Source organism: Schistocerca americana, chromosome 4 (genome assembly GCF_021461395.2).
Source record: "Schistocerca americana isolate TAMUIC-IGC-003095 chromosome 4, iqSchAmer2.1, whole genome shotgun sequence".
Taxonomy (NCBI): Eukaryota; Metazoa; Arthropoda; class Insecta; order Orthoptera; family Acrididae; genus Schistocerca; species Schistocerca americana.
This window is the reverse complement of record NC_060122.1, coordinates 711,693,003-711,712,085: the sequence shown is the minus strand read 5'-3', so window position 1 is coordinate 711,712,085 and position 19,083 is coordinate 711,693,003. Positions and strand designations below refer to the sequence as shown.

The window sequence follows — 19,083 nt, the reverse complement described above, 5'->3', positions numbered from 1 at the left end:
GGAAAGCCTTTATGCTGAGACTGCTGAACCTCCGCTGTCCAATCGGCGGGCAGTCCTTCTGAGTCGTTATGCTAGCCATCTGTCTTCCATGCCTGCTAATCCAGCCCATGACCTTTTTTTCGACACCTCCTTTGATGTCGGGTATGCAGGCCGCTCCTCCGCCCTACTACCCCCGGGAGTCCGCTTCCGTCAACTGCTCCATTCTCTCTCCTTCTGCTTTCCTAAAACCTTCTTGACAACTTGGGGTACAGCACCGCCTTGGCTCCGCCCCCGGATCGACTCGCTCAGGGACCTATGTCAATTTACCAAGGATGGTACCCCTACACTTGTCTACCGTCGGGCATTTGCTGCTCTATGTGCACAAATGACGGAAGCCACATTTATTTACACCGACGGCTCGAAAACATCGTTAGGTGTAGGGAGTGCCTATATTGTTGGCGACACCCCAAATCACTTTCGGCTTCCCGACCAGTGTTCGGTTTATACTGCGGAGCTTTACGCTGTTCTCCAGGCTGTCCACTACATCCGCCGCCATCAGCGGATACAGTACGTAATCTGCTCAGATTCTCTCAGCTCTCTCCTAAGTCTCCAAGCTCTTTACCCTGTGCACCCTCTGGCACCGGATTCAGGACTGTCTGCGCTTGCTTCACCTGGGGGGCGTCTCAGTGGCGTTCCTCTGGCTCCCGGGACACGCTGGTATCTGTGGGAATGAGGCGGCCGATATAGCGGCCAAGGCTGCAGTCTCTCTTCCTCGGCCAGCTATTCAGTCTCTTCCGTTTACCGATCTACGGAGCGGTTTATGTCGCCAAGTTGCTTATTTATGGCATGCGCATTGGTCAACACTTCCCCATAATAAATTGCGGGAAGTGAAAGCCCTTCCTTGCGCTTGGACCTCTTCCTCCCGAACGCGTCGTCGGGAGGAGGTAATTTTAGCTCGACTCCGGATGGGGCACTGTCTTTTTAGCCATCGACATCTTTTAAGCGGTGATCCTCCCCCACTCTGTCCCCACTGCTCTCAGCTGTGGACGGTCAGACACCTTTTAATTGAATGGCCCTATTTTAATCAGTTACGCTCCCGTCTACAGCTATCGCCTGATCTATCGTTGATTTTAGCAGATGACACGCGCTCAGCTGGCCGCGTTCTACAGTTTATTAGTGACAGTGAAATGACGTCAGTCATTTGATTTTTTTTTTGGGGGGGACACCCAACCCGTTTCTGTAGTGGATTTTTAAGCATTCCTTCTGCCTTTAGTTTCTCAAATTTTATGACTTTGTTAGCCTTGCTGCTGATTTTAAATTTCGTTTTTTTCCTGTTTCCTACGTCACGGGCTGGGCGCTAATGACCATAGAAGTTTTGCGCCCTAAAACCACAAAAAAAAAAAAAAAAAAAAAAAAAAAAAAACAAGAGAGAGGCCTCATTTATGTGTCAGCTGAACATGTTTAGAACATGTTCATATTAAATTCACATATATTGTAACATTGCCTGAATGAAATGGATGGAAGCTGGCCTTTAATACAAAATTGAATTTTGAAATTACAGAAAATTGCAGTATTTTTGTGTTCAGAAGCTATACTATTCTTATTATTCATTCCTGTCAGATATTTTACATATGTTTTGTAGATCACTAACACTTGAAACCATCAATACGAAAGTATAAACAGATTTACAGCATAAAAGAAGGTAAGCATAACAGTGTCATGAAAACGATCTATATGGCGGGATATATTTTGTAGGCTGTTAGATGAATCAGGAATTCAGTTCAGCACTTTTAAACAGTTTGTTCTATTCTTTTAATATAATAATTATTGTCAATTACAATGCCACACTCATTTAGCTTTTACAAATGCCTTCAATTAATTAGGCGCTTCATAGCAGCAGAAACTATACTTTGCCTATAAGCTTACTTCATTGCTAATGTCTGTTGTCTCATTAAATTCATTTCTTGCTGACATGTTGAAGGAAGAAATGCCTTCACAAAATTAAACTACCACAAAGTCAGGGTCCTTAATTGTTGCCGCTTTACTTTCCATGTTTCACGTTATTATTTCATTAATACCACCATTGAACATATGCCATTATTACTTCATTGCTTCACATATCTCGTAAGATTTTGTCGACTCTTTGTTGCGTTACTGTCACCTTATTACATAATTTTCCATTACACATTCCTTAAACATCAAAACCTGTGCTTTGTCTTTCCTACGAAAACTGATTCTAAAGAACAATGCTTCACAGCAACAACACAGTCATATTGTGGACAAAACTCCACTTTTCCTTATAAGAGGCAAAACAAGTCACTGCAGGTATGACAGTTTATACCAACACATTATTTATTTATTTTTCTCCAGTATGATGGGCTGCGTTATTATAAATATTTCTCTTTATTAACATTGCTGTAGGCATCTTTATTTATTCTTTATTTTAAACACTTTTTTTTTTTTTTTTTTTTTTTTTTTTTTTTTCTGGCATGAAAGACTACGTAGTACATTTTTATTAAAATGACATTTTCACTCACCTGTGCAGCTGAGCTTAATTTTACTTTAAACTGACTGAATTACTTCAGAAAAATTTTTACATACTATAAATATCAACGGATTCATCAGTAGAAATATTTCCCCCGTTGTCACTGTATAAATTTTTATTGCTTTTTTCATATTTAGTTTTCTCTTTGTTTTTTAATATTTCCTGACAATTTTAAATTTTCACATAATTTTGGTTTACCTTACCATTTGTATAACTTTTTCAGCTGAAACAAATCTATTAATTCACGTAAATTCTTATTATTGGCTCTAAAGACAAAACAAGACATTTTTTCAGAATTTTTCGACACATCCTGGGCTTCCGTCCTCTGAGAGGCGACATACAAAAATATTCGATTACATCTACATCTACATCCATACTCCGAAAACCACCTGATGGTATGTGGCGGAGGGTACCTTGAGTTCCTCTATCAGTTCTCCCTTCTATTCCAGTCTCATATTGTTCGTGGAAAGAAAGATTGTCGGTATGCCTCTGTGAGGGCTCTAATCTCTCTGATTTTATCCTTATGGTCTCTTTGCAAGATATACGTTGGAGGGGGCAATGTATTGTTTGACTCCTAGGTGAAGGTATGTTCTAGAAACTTCAACAAAAGCCTGTACCGAGTGTCTCTCTTGCAGAGTCTTCCACTGCAGTTTATCTATCATCTCCGTAATGCTTTCATGATTACTAAATAATCCTGTAATTGTACTGAAATAGTATTTATTTTGTGTGTGTTTACATGAGAATTGGACATAGTAGAAGATGACATGTCTTACAGTCTATGGGTAGGATAATGGAGGGTCCTATAGATTGAACTAATTTCAAATTTGGATGTTTCGAGTTTGTTATTGCAAATGATGTAGAACATCAGAAATATTTATGTGGTGTAACGAATCGAGACTGGTTTGACAGAGAGGGTTTCATATTACCCCTTCTGGCTTAACTCAGAACTACAGTTATCTCTTGTGTGAATGTGAACTAACAACAGTGACAAGATGGTGGACCACCTTTTAGATGAACATTCACATGAATGAAATGGCAGTGAAACATCAATAGAGATTAATTATTATAGCTATCGAACATTGTGAACCTCGAGAACTTAGTTGTTTCTCAAGTACACTCGGTGACGACATAGAATATTGTAAAGTGAGAATTCTAAATAAGTTAAGAGATTGGCCAGTTGAACTTCACAACATTGCCCTAAAGTATCCCAGAGGATAACCATTTTGAGTGCAAAGAAGAAAGGAGTTGCGCGAAAGTTGTGCTTCATTCCCCTTATTCACAATGATTTTTAGATGAACTTACCAATTGCTGTGCATAGATAACAGGAAATTCCAGTGAAGATGTGTTGTCAGAAGATGAGATTCTCTGAAAATTCTCTTTAAATTGCACAAGCCATTGTTTCTTAATAACACATAATAGCTTTCTTAGATGAATGAAACAAAACTATTGTGCTGGTGATATCTGCAATGAGACAATTAAGTTGATCAATTTTTTGTTGCTCTTTATTGTAATGACAATAATCCTTTCAGGCGTGTAATACTGTGTTCTGTTTGAAAAGCTAATGAACAACATATATCAAATGTTAGTAGTCCACTGAATGTCATTTACTGAACTCCGTATCTCAGTTGATTTCTTTTTTCTTTGGTTGAAGTTGAGAAATGAATCCTCAAAACATACAATTTGTTGGTGGTTTACTCTGGCATAGGACCCTCCAATTAAAGTAGGCAGTAATCCAAGAATGTGGGAAGCGCCGTACTGGAAAGACACTAATTGCCAAGTAGTGTGTCTAAGGAAGTGCAGTGAACCACCAACCTACTCATGGATTCACACGTACTCTGATTGCCTGCTCCTCCATCTATCTTACATCATTAGGTGATATCACTATTAAGGTATCTGCTATTTTTGTCCAGCTTCCAATGAATGTCTTTCATATCCACCTCTAAACTAAATTGTTTTTCTTGTTGATTTAGGATTTTATTTAGCTGCTGGCTCGCTCCTTGTAGATGAAGCTGAGTCAAAACACTTCATGAGATCTGTCACCCCATGTAATATCTCATGTATTTACCTTTTTCTTTAAATGCAATAGTTGATTCACTTGAAGTAAAGGTCCTGCTAATAAGTCCTCTGAAACCCCATGTGTAGCTGAGAAAAGGCTTGACTTCTTCGTGTTCTACAGCTGTTACTGGAACAAAAGAAGATAACTTGGACATACATCATGAGAAAGCACATCCACTACTTTCCTTTTACAAACACACATTTCCTTGAATGGGTGTACAGATCATTCGGTTGACTCATGAATTAGAGAAGAACACAACTTTTCATATGAGATACACCTCGAAGGCTCAACATGACAGTCAAGATTACAATGCATTTCATTTGTCACAAAGCCATATTGTCTTTTGTTTTCATTCTTGGAGAGTGTGGTTGTCCACATTAGGTGAAGCCGATTATTTGTCGCCACCTCTTGCCGTTTTCTCGTATTCCACACCTCCCATTTAATATCTGTATGTAAAAAAACAAACATCAGCACACAGTATATGTTACACAACTTACCCCTATTTAACACTATTCTGTCACAATCATCTTTTGCTTGTACTACACAAGGAGTGTAAAATGTCATTTACCTGAATGGCATGTAGGACTTCAAAATTTCTAATGCCCCATCTTCTTTACATGACATTTGTACAACTTTCAAACTGAGTTTAATTACGCAGCATCATTTGTAACTTCCACAAGCCGGAATGTATCACTAAAACCAGCAGTAAATTTGAACATTTTTCATGCAAATATAATCTTTAAAAACTGATAAAAGATGAAGCATGACATAAATTTTGATCTTTTCGGACTGCTAAACTCATGCTTTTCACAGTATTACACCATAAAAAGTATAGTGTCCGTGTTGTTGAAAATGAAAATTTTCTTCATTCATATATATTGTGTACATATGATAACATGGAAAGCAGTAAGAGAGATTTTCACAGGTTTATCAGTGTGGTTTTTTTAACTACTCTTGAGATGGGAAAATTCAGGTAAATAAATTGTGTGACAGAGAATAATTTTATACTACTGGTGCATGAGGGTATGCATGTGCGCACTTTTTATATCCTAAACAACTTTCACATAATGCACAGCACCCTGTACTATATGTTGTATGAGTGTTTAGTTAATTATGTTATCATTTGATCTGTCAAAAGCAGTTATTTTTTCATGAATGTTGCCATTGCTGTAGTTTTATCCTGTCATACAAATGAAATAAGCTTGTCACTCAGCATGGCCACTGATAAATCAAAAATAATTCTTCCAGTCCTTTTTCTCACAGGTGGTTATTATAATTGCAGGATCACACTATAACTGCCAGTGGTGAAGGTGGTTGTCCATTTGTGCACTTTGATCATGATCGTCTACGGTCTTGCCTTTCACAAAAAGTGACCTCAAATCCTCAAGTGTTTGAAGAGATCCTGTCTTTGTCAAGTGAATTTCCTACAGTGGCCTGTATTAAACATTTGACAGTATCTCATCTAGGTAACAGTGTGCTCTCTCCACATTTTTCAACTCCTGTACAGTACTATGGCTGTGCTCTCAAGGCTTTGAAGTCCAAGGATAACATGAACAGTATGCTGCAGTAACCAAGTAATGCTGTGGAGACTGACATTTGAATTTCAATGTATTGTGGCTGTTTGCAATAAAGAAGTATCTATTCCTTTCAGACAGACATACTGTGACAGAACAGTGTGGAGCCCAACTTGTAAAATGAAAATAATATATTGGATTTTAACAATAATGTTGTCATGTGTTTATATCATCAGACCTTGTCTTTTGGCTGTAAGTATGCCAGTATTTAATCATTGCAACTGGTCTATTAAGCCTGAAATCTGTCACTGTTCCTATTACTGTCAAACACTGAAAAGACATAATAGGTTCAAGGCAGTAAGGAATGTTAGTAATAAGAAACTTCCTGGCAGATTAAAACCATGCACTGGACCAAGACTTTTCCTGCTAGAGGTAAAGATCTTAAGTTTCAATCTCAGTCCCGCACACAGCTTTAATCTGCTATCAAGGAGTTTTATGTCAGTGCATACTCTTCCGCAGAGCGAAAAATTATCCTGGAATATTAGCAATAGTTTGTAAAGCTTTTTGGTATAAACTGTTGTAGAGAGGAATAATCAGTGCTTGTTTATTGATTAAATAATTGATGCATGCTGTAATATTACTATAAACTTTATAATACATCAATTTTTGTCCAAAGTGTTATATAAAGTTAGGAGATAGTACTTATCTTAAAGAGGTGAAATTTTTAGTACTACTGATACATACACATAATAGTACACACAACTATTATAGCTTTTGGAACTATTAGTTGTTTCTTTGGGGAGAAAAGATGAGATGTTGAGGAAGCTTAAAAAGGAAGGGGAAAGACTTAGACCCAAGCATGAGAGGGACTCGCCTGTTGTGAGGACAAGGAGAGACTAAGATGAAGGGGAAGACTCCAGAGATAATCAGAACTACACAATAGTACTCTGATAATCATTTTGTCAATTTCAGCCCACAGATGATGACAGAGTGAGAACTAAAGATGAATGAAGAGGAAGAGAAATGAAATTATTAGTGCAGTTAAGAACTGGGAGGGAAAAAAGATTGAGGAAAAACTAATGGGAAAAGGGGAAAGCAGGGGGGGGGGGGGGGGGGGGGGAGAGAGAGAGAGAGAGAGAGAGAGAGAGAGAGAGAGAGAGAGAGAGAGAATGAATGAAGATGAAAAGTAAATGCAGTAACTAAAATAATTAAGACATGTTACATATATTCATTGTTGTTGTGGTTTACAGTCCGAAGACAGGTTTCATGCAGCTCTATATTCTGCAGTTCCAATCATCTCTTCTAAGCTATTGCAACTTGCATTTACTTGAAGTTGCTTCCTGTAGTCAGACCTTAGTCTCCTTCTTAAGGTGTTCCATTGGATATTGTATGATTTATTGCAGTTTCTTCATTACCTTTTTATATTCATGACTGTGACCTCTTGAAGGCGTGCCGGACTTCTCCTCCCAATGAGCTGCAATGCTATTCCTGTTAAGAAACTCAGTTCCCCCATTGTAACTTTTTTTTAAAAATAGCATGTCCTTTCATGTTAATAAACTGCATATTGACATTAAACATGAACATCACAAACTGACCACAGCTTCTGTCAATCAGAACATCCAAACACTGATTCTCAACATAGAATACAATGAATCTTAAAAGAACACTTGTCTCTTTACACCAGAAAATAACTATTGTCAAAATTATTTTTGCACGTCACATGAGAACTTGTACGACCCTTCAAAGCATGTTGGCGATCCCCAGAACATCTATATTCATGCTCAAGTCTGTATAAGGGGAATCGAAAAGTTTCATTTGAAGGCCACACAGTCCAGAATCAGTATGCCAATCAGGCAAAATCGCCATGAGCATTGAGGCAATTATCCTACCATTGCACCAGGGTGAAGACACCGCTGGTAAAACACTATCTCCTCTGCAGAAAGAAGTCTGTAACTGCCTTTTGCACATCCTCATCTGACAGGAGTTGTTGTTCCTTGAAGGCCTTTCTCAGGGGACTGAAAGTGTGATAATTGCACAGCGAGAGATCAGGACTATAGGGTAGGGACTCGAGTGTCTCCCATTTGAGTTGGAGTAACCTCTACGGTATGACATTTGTGATATGGGTATGTGCATTATCATGAAGCAGCAGCACCCCTTGTCCGCAATGGTGGTTTTCGACAGACATGCTGCCCCATACACATTCTTCATTCTCCAATGGATGTCTGCCAGTGTTTGTCCTTCGGCAGCCAAAAATAGAATAACAGCTGCTTGGCCTTGCATGGCCACATTTAGTAATAATATCATTGTAGTTCACATTTCTGCATTTCCGTCATGCACTTCGGAAGGATACAGATGTTGCACTAATCCATTGCTTACATGTTGATGCTTATATGCCAACATTGGAGTCATGATATTTTGCATATATGCTGCAGAAACACCCTCAAATGAAAACTTTTTGTTCACTTTCCCCTAGCAATATTCCTTCAGTGATTGTCCCATCTTGAAGATGTGCATCATACCTTTTCATGACTCACCATATGCAATAAAATAACAATTTATTAGTTATCTGCTCTACCTTTCTGACCTCCAGCATTCTTCAGTAGCACGAAATTTCAGAAGATTCTATTATTTTCTTGTCTGTACTATTTGTTATCCACATTTCACATCCATACAACACCCCTCATAAATACTTTCAGAAAGTGGATCCTAACACTTACATTTATATTTGATGTTAGCATATTTCTATTTCCAGAACAGCCTTTCTTGCTGTTTCCAGTCTGCATTTGGGCCATTATCAATTAATATGTCACCTAAACAGCTAAACTCATTTGCTACTTTTAGTCTCCTGCTTCTTAATCTAATTCCCTGAACATCGTCAGATTTAATTAGACTACACTGTATTACACGTTAAAGAAATTCTTTAAATTATATATATAAATTTTTTTAAGCTTCTAAAAAAACTTTAGGCAACAGCACTAACTATTGGCAACCCTTCATTCAATGGTTATGCACAACTAGTTTTGCAATATTGTAATTGCATCTTCAGGTGAAAAATCTACAAAAACAAAACATGGATTAGGAACAAATTGATAACAAAAATATGGAGCACCTAAACCAGGGAGAGAGTGAGTGACATACTCACATAGCTAAGTCTCTGTCTATTGAAGCAGTACTGTCTCCAAATGTTTTTATGGTGGTTGTCTTTAGCACTGCAAATTAAAATGGATATTGAATAATCCAGAAAAAGAAAACTAAGAATTGTTGTAGGCCATGTAACTGAACACTGCAAGTCATGTTTATAGACTTAAAAAAAGGGATATAGTGTTAGAAACCTGAATGAGTATGGGGAAATTAACTTACGCTGCTGAAGTAAAGAAAAGGTGGCTCAGCAGTGCTATGAAACTAGTGAAAACAGGAAAAAGCTACATGTTGTGACTGTGGCCATGCCTGCAGCAGGAAGGTCATGCCAAGACATGAATATGTAGACACAGTAAAGTGTTGGAGAAGCTGATGTTGGGCAATGTGCCATGAGAGCGCAAGTGAGTAGTAGTGGAATACTTCAACAGAGTTCACAGAAGTAGCGAGGAAGTAATATTGATACCTTTTTAAAGCAAAGGTTGGGTGAGAGCCCTTACATAAGCAGGAATGTCTTGGCAAAAGGAATAAGCATAAGTAATACAGCAACAAAACCAATGTGCATAAAATCATGAAATTGCAGCAGTACTGTACGAAGTATTAAGATAAAAATATTTAACATTATTTTGATGAGACACCAATGATGTCGAAATTACAAAATGGCCATAAAAACAAGGTTGGATAAAAGTATTAACATTTATTCAAAGTTACTAAAAACCCCGATGGGGTTTGGAAGAGAGAGAGATACTGAAAGGGGACAAATAAATGTTCCAATAGTATAAATAATAATTAATGTAAAAAGATAGGCTGGCAAAGAGAATGAATTTGCAAAGACCAGTACACAATAAAAAAGAAAACAGAAGCAAGAAACACAAAAGTTAAAATCACCTGTGATGAGATTATGGTGGGAACACGAGTAGGGGAAGGGAATGGGGGGCATAGGAAATCAGAATATGAAAGGATGGCATGATTAAGTTCCAACTGGCTGTTCAAAGTTGGTCAGGAAACTGTTGTAAGGACTGCAAGGTCTGGACTTGTGGCAAAATGTTAAGGATATGGCCCTTGTTGCCACTAAGTAAAATCTTTAAGTTTGTTGTCAGGTCGGAAACAGTGTGTTCAGTATCATATAAATAGGCGGTAAGAGCAGATTTAGAACTCGACAGGCAATATGGAAACTGCATTCTGTTTGTGCAATGTAACGGGGTCTGAACAGTTATTACAAGAAATGGCAGCTAAATCATTTGTTGAAATTGGCACGCACACTATGACAGAATCGCAGGCCAATACCTCTAGGAGTAAAAAATGCTGGGAAAATGCCTTTTTGCTTTAACTGTTTCTCTATTATTTTTTTTTCAGAGATTCTCCCATAATAGGGCATCCTGTGCAAATTTAGTTTTTTGTTTAACTGATTTACTGGTGAAAGAGTTATTTGCTGTTGAATAGGTTTCTTACAGTACATCTCCTTTTTAGGTCTACAAACACAACTGACAGCATTACACGGCCTACAACCACTAATTCTTTGTTTTCTTTTTATGGATTACTCAGCATCCACTTTAATTGGAAGTGCCAAAGACAAGTGCCATCTGAACAGTGGGAGACTGTAATGTTGCAATGGCCTGATGTTACAGTAACTCTTGAGTGTTTCACTCCCTCTTTTTCTGGTTTAGGTACCCCACATTTTTGTTATTAATTTGCTCCTAACCCATGGTACATTTTTGTAGGTTCTTTCACCTGAAGGAGATGCAATTACAAAATCATGAAACTAGTCTTGTATAACCCTGGAATAAAGGATTATCAACAAATAATGCAGTTTCCAGAAGCTTTCTCAGATCATTTTATAAAAGAATTTTTTTAACATCTATCAGCTAAGCTGTGGGTGTCCATACAGTTAAATCACATACACAGTATTACCTTAAGCTATTGTGTTGCTGCATAAGTTCGTAGTTTTTTTTCCATACATTTAATAAACACAACAGATACACATAACAGAGACTTTAGTTATCAATAATACGAAGGTAAGTCAATTATTATCTGCAGAGTAGTTATAAAATTTTATTGTAATCAAATAGGAAACTTACAAGAACATCATTTTTTGACACAGTCTCCTTGCATTTCAATGCACTTGGTCCATCATTGTACAAGCTTCCTGATGCCCTCATAAAAGAAGGTTCTTGGTTGAGCTCCAAGCCTGAAATGCACCTGCTTCTTTCTTCTTAATGCCCGTTTGAGTGGACCGAACAAGTGATAGTCACAAGGGGCAAGGTCAGGACTATATGGAGGATGATCCAGTACTTCAGATTTGAGTTTCTGGAGTGTTTCAGCAGTGTGGGCAGCAGTATGCGGACGGGCATTGTCGTGTAACAACACAACACCCCTTGACAGCAATCCTCTGCGTTTGCTTCGAATTGCAGGCTTTAGCCAGGCAAGAAGCATCTCGCTGTAATGTACACTGTTTATTGTTGTGCCACTTTCCCCATAATGTTCCAGTACTGGACCTTGTGTGTCCCAAAGACCATAAGCATAAGTTTTCCTGCAGACAGTTGGGTCCTGAACTTTTTCTTGCATGGTGAATTTGGATGTTTCCATTCCACACTCTGCCATTTACTCTCTGGGTTGTATTAATGGATCCATGTCACCAGTAATGATCCTGTCTAAGAAGTTGTCCCCTTCATTACCATAGTGAACCAAACTTTTTTTTTTTTTTGCAGATGTCCAAGCACGTTTGTTTATGCAGCTGTGCGAGTTGTTTTGGAACACATCCTGTACAAACTTTATGAAACCCAAGTCTGTTGTGGATAATTTCGTAGGTTGAACCATGACTAATTTGTAGGCGATGTGCCATTTAGGTCAATAGTTAATTGTCTGTCTAAGAGAATCATTTTATGTGAATGCTCAATGGTTTCTTCATGTGTGTCAGTAAATGGTCTGGTTCCTTCATCGTGCATAACACTTGTGTGACCATTTCGGAATTTTTCAATCCATTCGTAGACCGTCCATTGTGGCAAAACACTGTTCCTGCACTGTACCGAAAGTCTTTGTTGAATTTCGGCCCGATACACCTTCCGACCACAAAAAACAGATCACTGAACATTGCTCTTCTTTGGTGCAAATAGACAGCAGAGCAGCCATGATTAACAGTATATCAGCGATAACAAAACTAACCTAGCAGCTTGAAAATTGCAAAGATATAACAACAAATAAACAAAGCATATGTCATCAACGTAAAATGACAATACTACCAAAATGATCAAAAATATAACTAAATTGCGGATAATAATTGACTTACCCTCATATATACTCCTCCACTATTTACAACAGTCTGCCAGTGTTGCAGTAACTTTCAATTCCGATACTGTAGAAATCACTCATTTGAGACGAAAAACTCATCAAGCCATATGCAGAGTGCATTTTCATCTGGAAAGGAAGTTGCTTAAACGTTGTTCAATAGAGAGTGGAAAAGGTAAAAAGTCTGAGGGTGCGAGATCAGATGAGTAAGGTGGGTGCAGAATGACTCCCCAACAAAGATCCGGCATGGTGATTTTTGTCAGTCTCGCAGAATATGGGCGGATGTCATCGTGGAATTGCGTCACTTTACAAAAGGCAAAATTTGGCAACCAAATGAACCAGCAACCAGCAAGTGTGACTGTCCCATACAGAATTAGTGTGGCGTTTGTATGGAGCCAAAACACCCCCTTGGACACTCTGACTTGACAGCCTTCTGTATACTGTCAGGAGATTTCAGTTGTATGTTACCATGACAGTTTACTTCTTATGAACATAACCGGTTTGCACCACACTATAGCAGGTTCAACAAACACTTGTTGTCAACCTGCTTATAACAATCTGTTCTTCCACTTCTTAGGTAGTGAGGAGTTCAAGTTTCCACCACTTGCTTTGCCTTGCAGTCATAATGAACATTCGATGGTTAGGTGGTTAAATAGATCATCTGGATTGGCCTGACACAGCTGCTTGTGTTCAACAGGCTTTTTGAATTAGTGTGAGCAGTTGAGAAAACCAGTGGGTTCTAAATGTCATGAAAGGTTTTGAAAACTAATCCATGACTGAACTTCACTTCTTCTTCTTCTTCCTCTGCCTATCACCATAAATGTGATACGCTAGACCTTTGACCATCAGGTTGTCCACTTCTCTTACAATTCCACATTCTTGACTTCAGTCTTCATCATTCAGACATGTTTGACCAAGGCATCTGAACCACATAATTAGAGTGTCATTGGATAGTGAACTGATGCCATACAATTCATCAATTTAGCATCAACTGTTGCAGTGTTGTTCACCTTCACATACAGGAAACTAATAATCAATTACTACATGATACTCTTTTTCAATAATCCATAGCACTGTTTTGTGTTGGCTAATCTGTGTGCTATGGTACAGTGGTGTGGAAATTTCAGTGTGTGCTAGGGCTGGAGCTGTGTGCCTGCAAACGAACAAAAAATTAATGATGAAACATTGTTTTTCTAAGAGGTATTTAAAACTTTACAACTACCTTTTGTAACTCCCATTAAATGTTTCATTTAGTAAGCCCATTTTAAAAAATCTGTCTAATGTTCACATTTCTTTTACATAATAACTGCATGGAATTTGTTCTGCATGGCTGTTATTGAGCATAGCCTCAGAGGGGATTAAACGATAAAGGTTTGGGACACAAAGTTCACTTCACAGAATCAGTAAATTTTAACCCACATTTTTTCTCGCTATGAATACCACTTATTCTGTGCTGACTGTAGAATGAGTAAAAAGAAAGAAGTGCCTACATATTCCAAAAATGGAATTAAGCCAGGTCTTTCAAGTTAATTCTTATAGTGTTGAATAGCTGTTACAGTACTGCACCACAATAATGGATCAGCAAACACTCGTGCTTACAGTACTAAAAATTTACAGGCTGCCAGCAGAGAGTTTCTTAAGCTTCACAGAGTTGCAAGTGACAATTTTAATAAAGTTATGCAGATTTAACTCGAGAATCATTTTTTGTGGAAACTTTAATGTTGATTTCTTGTCAGATGGTACTGATGGAGGACACCACTTGATGCTGGTTATGTCTAGTTATGTATAATTTGCTGTAGTGAAATTGTACAATGGCCATATGCTGTTTGCAGACCCAAAAGCTGCAGTGAAACCAATAGTCAATGGTTTATCTGACTACAGGGGTCAAATGTTAATAATACAATATACTGACCATTTAAGTGCAGATCATAGAAGAAAAGTATCGTATAACAGAATCACCATCACAGGCTTGATCACAGCGTCTAAACAGAAATTATAATAAAAATAAAGTGACACTGCATTTTTGGAAGGATTACATTTTAAGATAAAAACTTTCTGGAATTCTAATAAATAATAATTTTGTGTGATTCTTCAGTTTCTCCCAGTGTATTTGTTGATCAAACAGTCCATGGGTGTACTAACGGTTCATAGTATCCAACAGGCACAATATTTTGGTGATCAAACATTTTGTCATTGTCTGGTGCTCTGATGAACTGAGCTCCTGAGGATGTGTGGCCGACTAATATCCCCTGCCTCCATGAGCCGGTCCGTCTGCGGTCTGTGCCCACTCATCGGTGTTCGCAGATATGTTAGTGTTAATGATGGCTTTGATGTAAGTTCTCTCTCTGCCCTGATCGCCAGATCGTTTTGTTTGCTGAGAGTCTTCTTAGTTAAACTCAGTGCTGGTTCCCAAGCCTTTCTAAGTTTATAGCCACAATCTTGGTTGCTGAGATCGTTCCTGGTACGAATTTCTGTGGCCTCTCAAATGATACTGTCCCAGTATTTGGAAGTCTGTGCCAAGTTCCTGGTAAACTCGTACTCCTTTGCATGATTCTCAAACAAATAGTGTGACTAGGGCCTCCCATCAGGTAGACCGTTCGCCGGGTGCAAGTCTTTCAATTTGACGCCACTTCGGCGACTTGTGTGTCAATGGGGATGAAATGATGATGATTAGGACAACACAACAGCAAGTCCCTGAGCGGAGAAAATGTCCGACCCAGCCGGATATTGAACCCGGGCCCTTAGGATTGACATTCTGTCGCTCTGACCACTCAGCTACCGGGGGCGGACAGACAAATAGTGTTCTGCGACCACTGACTTGGTGGTATACGTCAGTCAAGTGTGCCTCTGGTGTTCTCAGCAATGATCTTAGAAGGTGTGCACTGTCTGTCCAATATATGTCTTCCCACATTGACATGGAATCTGCTACATGCCGGTCTTCCTCAAACTGAGATTGTCTTTGACACTTCCCAATAATGTTTTATTGGGCAGACAAAAGATAGATTTGACTGATGCTTCTTCAATATTCGTCTGATTTTTCCTGATAGTGCCCCAATGTATGGTGTAAAGGCAGTGGCTGCCTCTTCCTTTGTGGCTTCCTCCCCCTCCACAGATTGATTATACTGTTGTGTGGGGCGGAAAACATGCCTAATCTGCCATTCTGGATACCCGTTTTTATTTTATTTTTCATTTCATTTTATTATTATTGTTATATATAAAAACAAAGATGAGGTGACTTACCGAACAAAAGCGCTGGCAGGTCGATAGACACACAAACAAACACAAACATACACACAAAATTCAAGCTTTCGCAACAAACTGTTGCCTCATCAGGAAAGAGGGAAGGAGAGGGGAAGACGAAAGGAAGTGGGTTTTAAAGGAGAGGGTAAGGAGTCATTCCAATCCCGGGAGCAGAAAGACTTACCTTAGGGGGAAAAAAGGACAGGTATACACTCGCACACACGCACATATCCATCCGCACATACAGACACAAGCAGACATATTTAAGTCTTTAAATATGTCTGCTTGTGTCTGTATGTGTGGATGGATATGTGCGTGTGTGCGAGTGTATACCTGTCCTTTTTTCCCCCTAAGGTAAGTCTTTCTGCTCCCGGGATTGGAATGACTCCTTACCCTCTCCTTTAAAACCCACTTCCTTTCGTCTTCCCCTCTCCTTCCCTCTTTCCTGATGAGGCAACAGTTTGTTGCGAAAGCTTGAATTTTGTGTGTATGTTTGTGTTTGTTTGTGTGTCTATCGACCTGCCAGCGCTTTTGTTCGGTAAGTCACCTCATCTTTGTTTTTATATATAATTTTTCCCGCGTGGAATGTTTCCTTCCATGATATTATTATTGTTATTAATTTAGTACAATTCTGAGGTGTTCCAGCTCCCGGACAAACTCTGTGCATCTGAAATGGTGTGTACCCTTTGTACTAGTGTTCATCTGTGGAGGGTGGTGACAGCTCTCTGCATGCAAATACAAGTCAGTGTGCATTTTCTTCCAATACACAGCATGGCCCAGGGTGTCATCAGCTCTTCTCTTGACCATGATGTCCGGGAATGGAGATTTTCCTTCTGCTTCAGTCTCCATATTGAATTTGAGGTTGGGATGTATGGAGTTCAAATGTGTAGGGAATTCAAGGAGTTTGTCCATTCCATGGGGCCAGATGACAAATGTCTCATCCACATAACAGAAAAAAAACACGTGGGTTTCCATTTGGATGATGCCAGGGCTTCCTCCTCAAAGTACTCCATATACAAATTATCAGCCACAGACGAGAGAGGGCTGTCTTTTGCGACCTCTTCTGTTTGTTTGTAGTATTCTCCATTAAATGGAAAGTACCTGGAGTTCAGGACATGCCTGAGAAGTTCAGTGGTCTTCTCATCAAATTTCTAACCAATAAGCTCTAGTGACTCCCATAGAGGTACCATGGTGATTAATGAAACAGTGTTAAAACTCACCAGGACATCTGAGTCTTTCACCCCGAAGTTGGCAAGGCATTTTACAAAATCCACAGAACTGTGAATAATATGTGTACAATTACCTACGTAGGGCTTAGTATTTCCATTGGGTATTTTGCCAGCAAATATTTAGGTGCCCAAATGTTGCTGACAATGGGGCACACTAGCACCCCATCTTTGTGAACTACAGGGAGTCTATAAAGTCTTGGCAGTAACAGTTTCTTGGCAGCATCGTGTGGTAAATCCACATCCTGAAGAAGAGGCCTAGTCTTGTTCTCCATCTTCTTTGTGGGGTCAGTGTTGATCTTCCTGTAGGCATCGTCTAGCAGGCTCTGCATCTTCTTAAGGTAGTCTTTGTGGGAAAGACAGTAGTGTTGCCTTTGTCAGCAGATGATAAGACAACAATCTCACGGCACTCTCTCAGGTCCTGAATCACCTCCCATTCTCTGCTGGTAATGTTTGACTTTGTAGGCTTAGTTCTCATCAGAGGACAACAGATTTCACAATGTACTTCTTCCACTGCTTCAGGCGGCAGTCGCACCGCAAATAATTCAACAGCACGATGTCTGCAACTAGTGTGTACTTAGGGGTGGAAGCAAAGTTAAGTCCCTTCTCCAGAATCGAAACCCCATCATCACTCCACTCCGTGTCAGTCAGATTGATGACCATCTTGCATGGGGCCTCCAGTAATGATATTTCTGATATTTGATATCCTGTGGCCTTTCTATGGGCGGAATGGGCTGCCACCCAGGTAAAACCATCAATCCAGTCCAATCCAATCCAATCCCAGGTCTAGGAATTAAAATGATTGGCCAGTTGTAAATGTAGTGTAAATAACTCCTGGGAATTGTACTCAAGGGTTCGGTGGGTAAAGTACTCTCTCTCACCTACCAATGAAAGGCTGGCTCGCTTCTTAATTCTCCTGGCTGTTCCAGAATGGATGTAATGCTTGACCTTAGCAAAGTTTGGCAGAACATGCTCGACATCACGTCACACAATACAACTTTACGGGAAGGAGATGTATCGCAGCATGAAGAAATTCGACAAGCTGCACCACCGAAGATGCTGATTGCGGAGTGCTCATGCTGAAGAGTTGCGCACTATTGTCAGACACATTAGGGCACCTTCATATTTGCTGGAAAAATACCTGACGCAAATACTAAGCCTCTATGTGAGCAAATGCCTCGACCGCTTCAGGGTGAAAGACTCAGATATCCTGCTGGGTTTCATGTCATTTTGTTAATCACCAGGGTACATCTACGAGAGTCACTAGAGCTTATTCGTCAGAAATTCGACGAGAAGACCATCGACCTTTTCAGGCGTGTGCTGACCTCCACAAATTTTCTGTTTAATGGAGAACACTACGAACAGATGGAAGGAGTTGCAAAGGGCAGCCCACTCTCACCTGTGGTCATGAATTTGTATAAGAATACTTCGAGGAGGAAACACTGGCATCATCCAAATGGAAACCCAAGGGTTTTGTGTGTGTTTCTCCCCCCCCCCCCCCCCCCCCCCCCCCCCATTATGTGGCTGACACGTTTGTCATTTGGTTCCATGGATTGGACAAACTCTTTGACTTCCTTACACAGTTGAGCTCCATACATCCCAACATCAGAGATGTTGGAGACTGAAGCAGAAGGAAGATTACGTTTCCTAGACGTAATGGTCAAGAGAAGAGCTGATGACACAGTCAGCCACAGTGTATATCTGAAGAAAACAAACATTGATGTGTATTTGCATTCAGAGAGCTGCCATCACCGTTCACAGAGGAATGGGCTACTAAAAACAGTAGTACACAGGGCGAATATCATTTCAAATGCAGAGAGTGTGGCCCAGGAACTGGAACGCCTTAGAACTGTGTTCTGAACAAATGGGTACTCAGAATGGCAGATTATGCACGCTGTCCACCCCACCACAACAGCACAATCTGAGGAAACGGAAGAAGCCATGGAGGGAGAGGCAGCCCGTACCTTTATATCGCGCACTGGCACACTATCAGGAAACATTGGGCACATATTGAAGAAACACTGAGTAAAAACTGTCTTTTGCCCGCCCAGTAAAACATGAGCATTACTGGGGAGTGTCAAAGGCGATATCGGTTTGCAAAAG

The 19,083-nt window shown here is 39.6% G+C and overlaps 1 protein-coding gene across 5 annotated transcripts in view; it reads left to right on the top strand.

Moving 5' to 3' along the window:
* LOC124612724 (DNA primase large subunit-like) overlaps positions 1 to 6,234 on the top strand; it is a 115,513-nt gene extending 109,279 nt beyond the window's left edge. For 4 of the 5 annotated variants that reach the window (XM_047141089.1, XM_047141087.1, XM_047141091.1 and 1 more), the window contains one exon: positions 5,863 to 6,234. In XM_047141089.1, coding sequence (XP_046997045.1) covers positions 5,863 to 6,150 — 288 coding nt within the window. In that variant the 3' untranslated portion in view covers positions 6,151 to 6,234. Of the gene's footprint in view, positions 1 to 5,843 lie in introns of all 5 variants that reach the window. The other variant, XM_047141090.1, reaches the window with a different exon arrangement.
* The last annotated feature ends 12,849 nt before the right edge of the window (positions 6,235 to 19,083 follow it).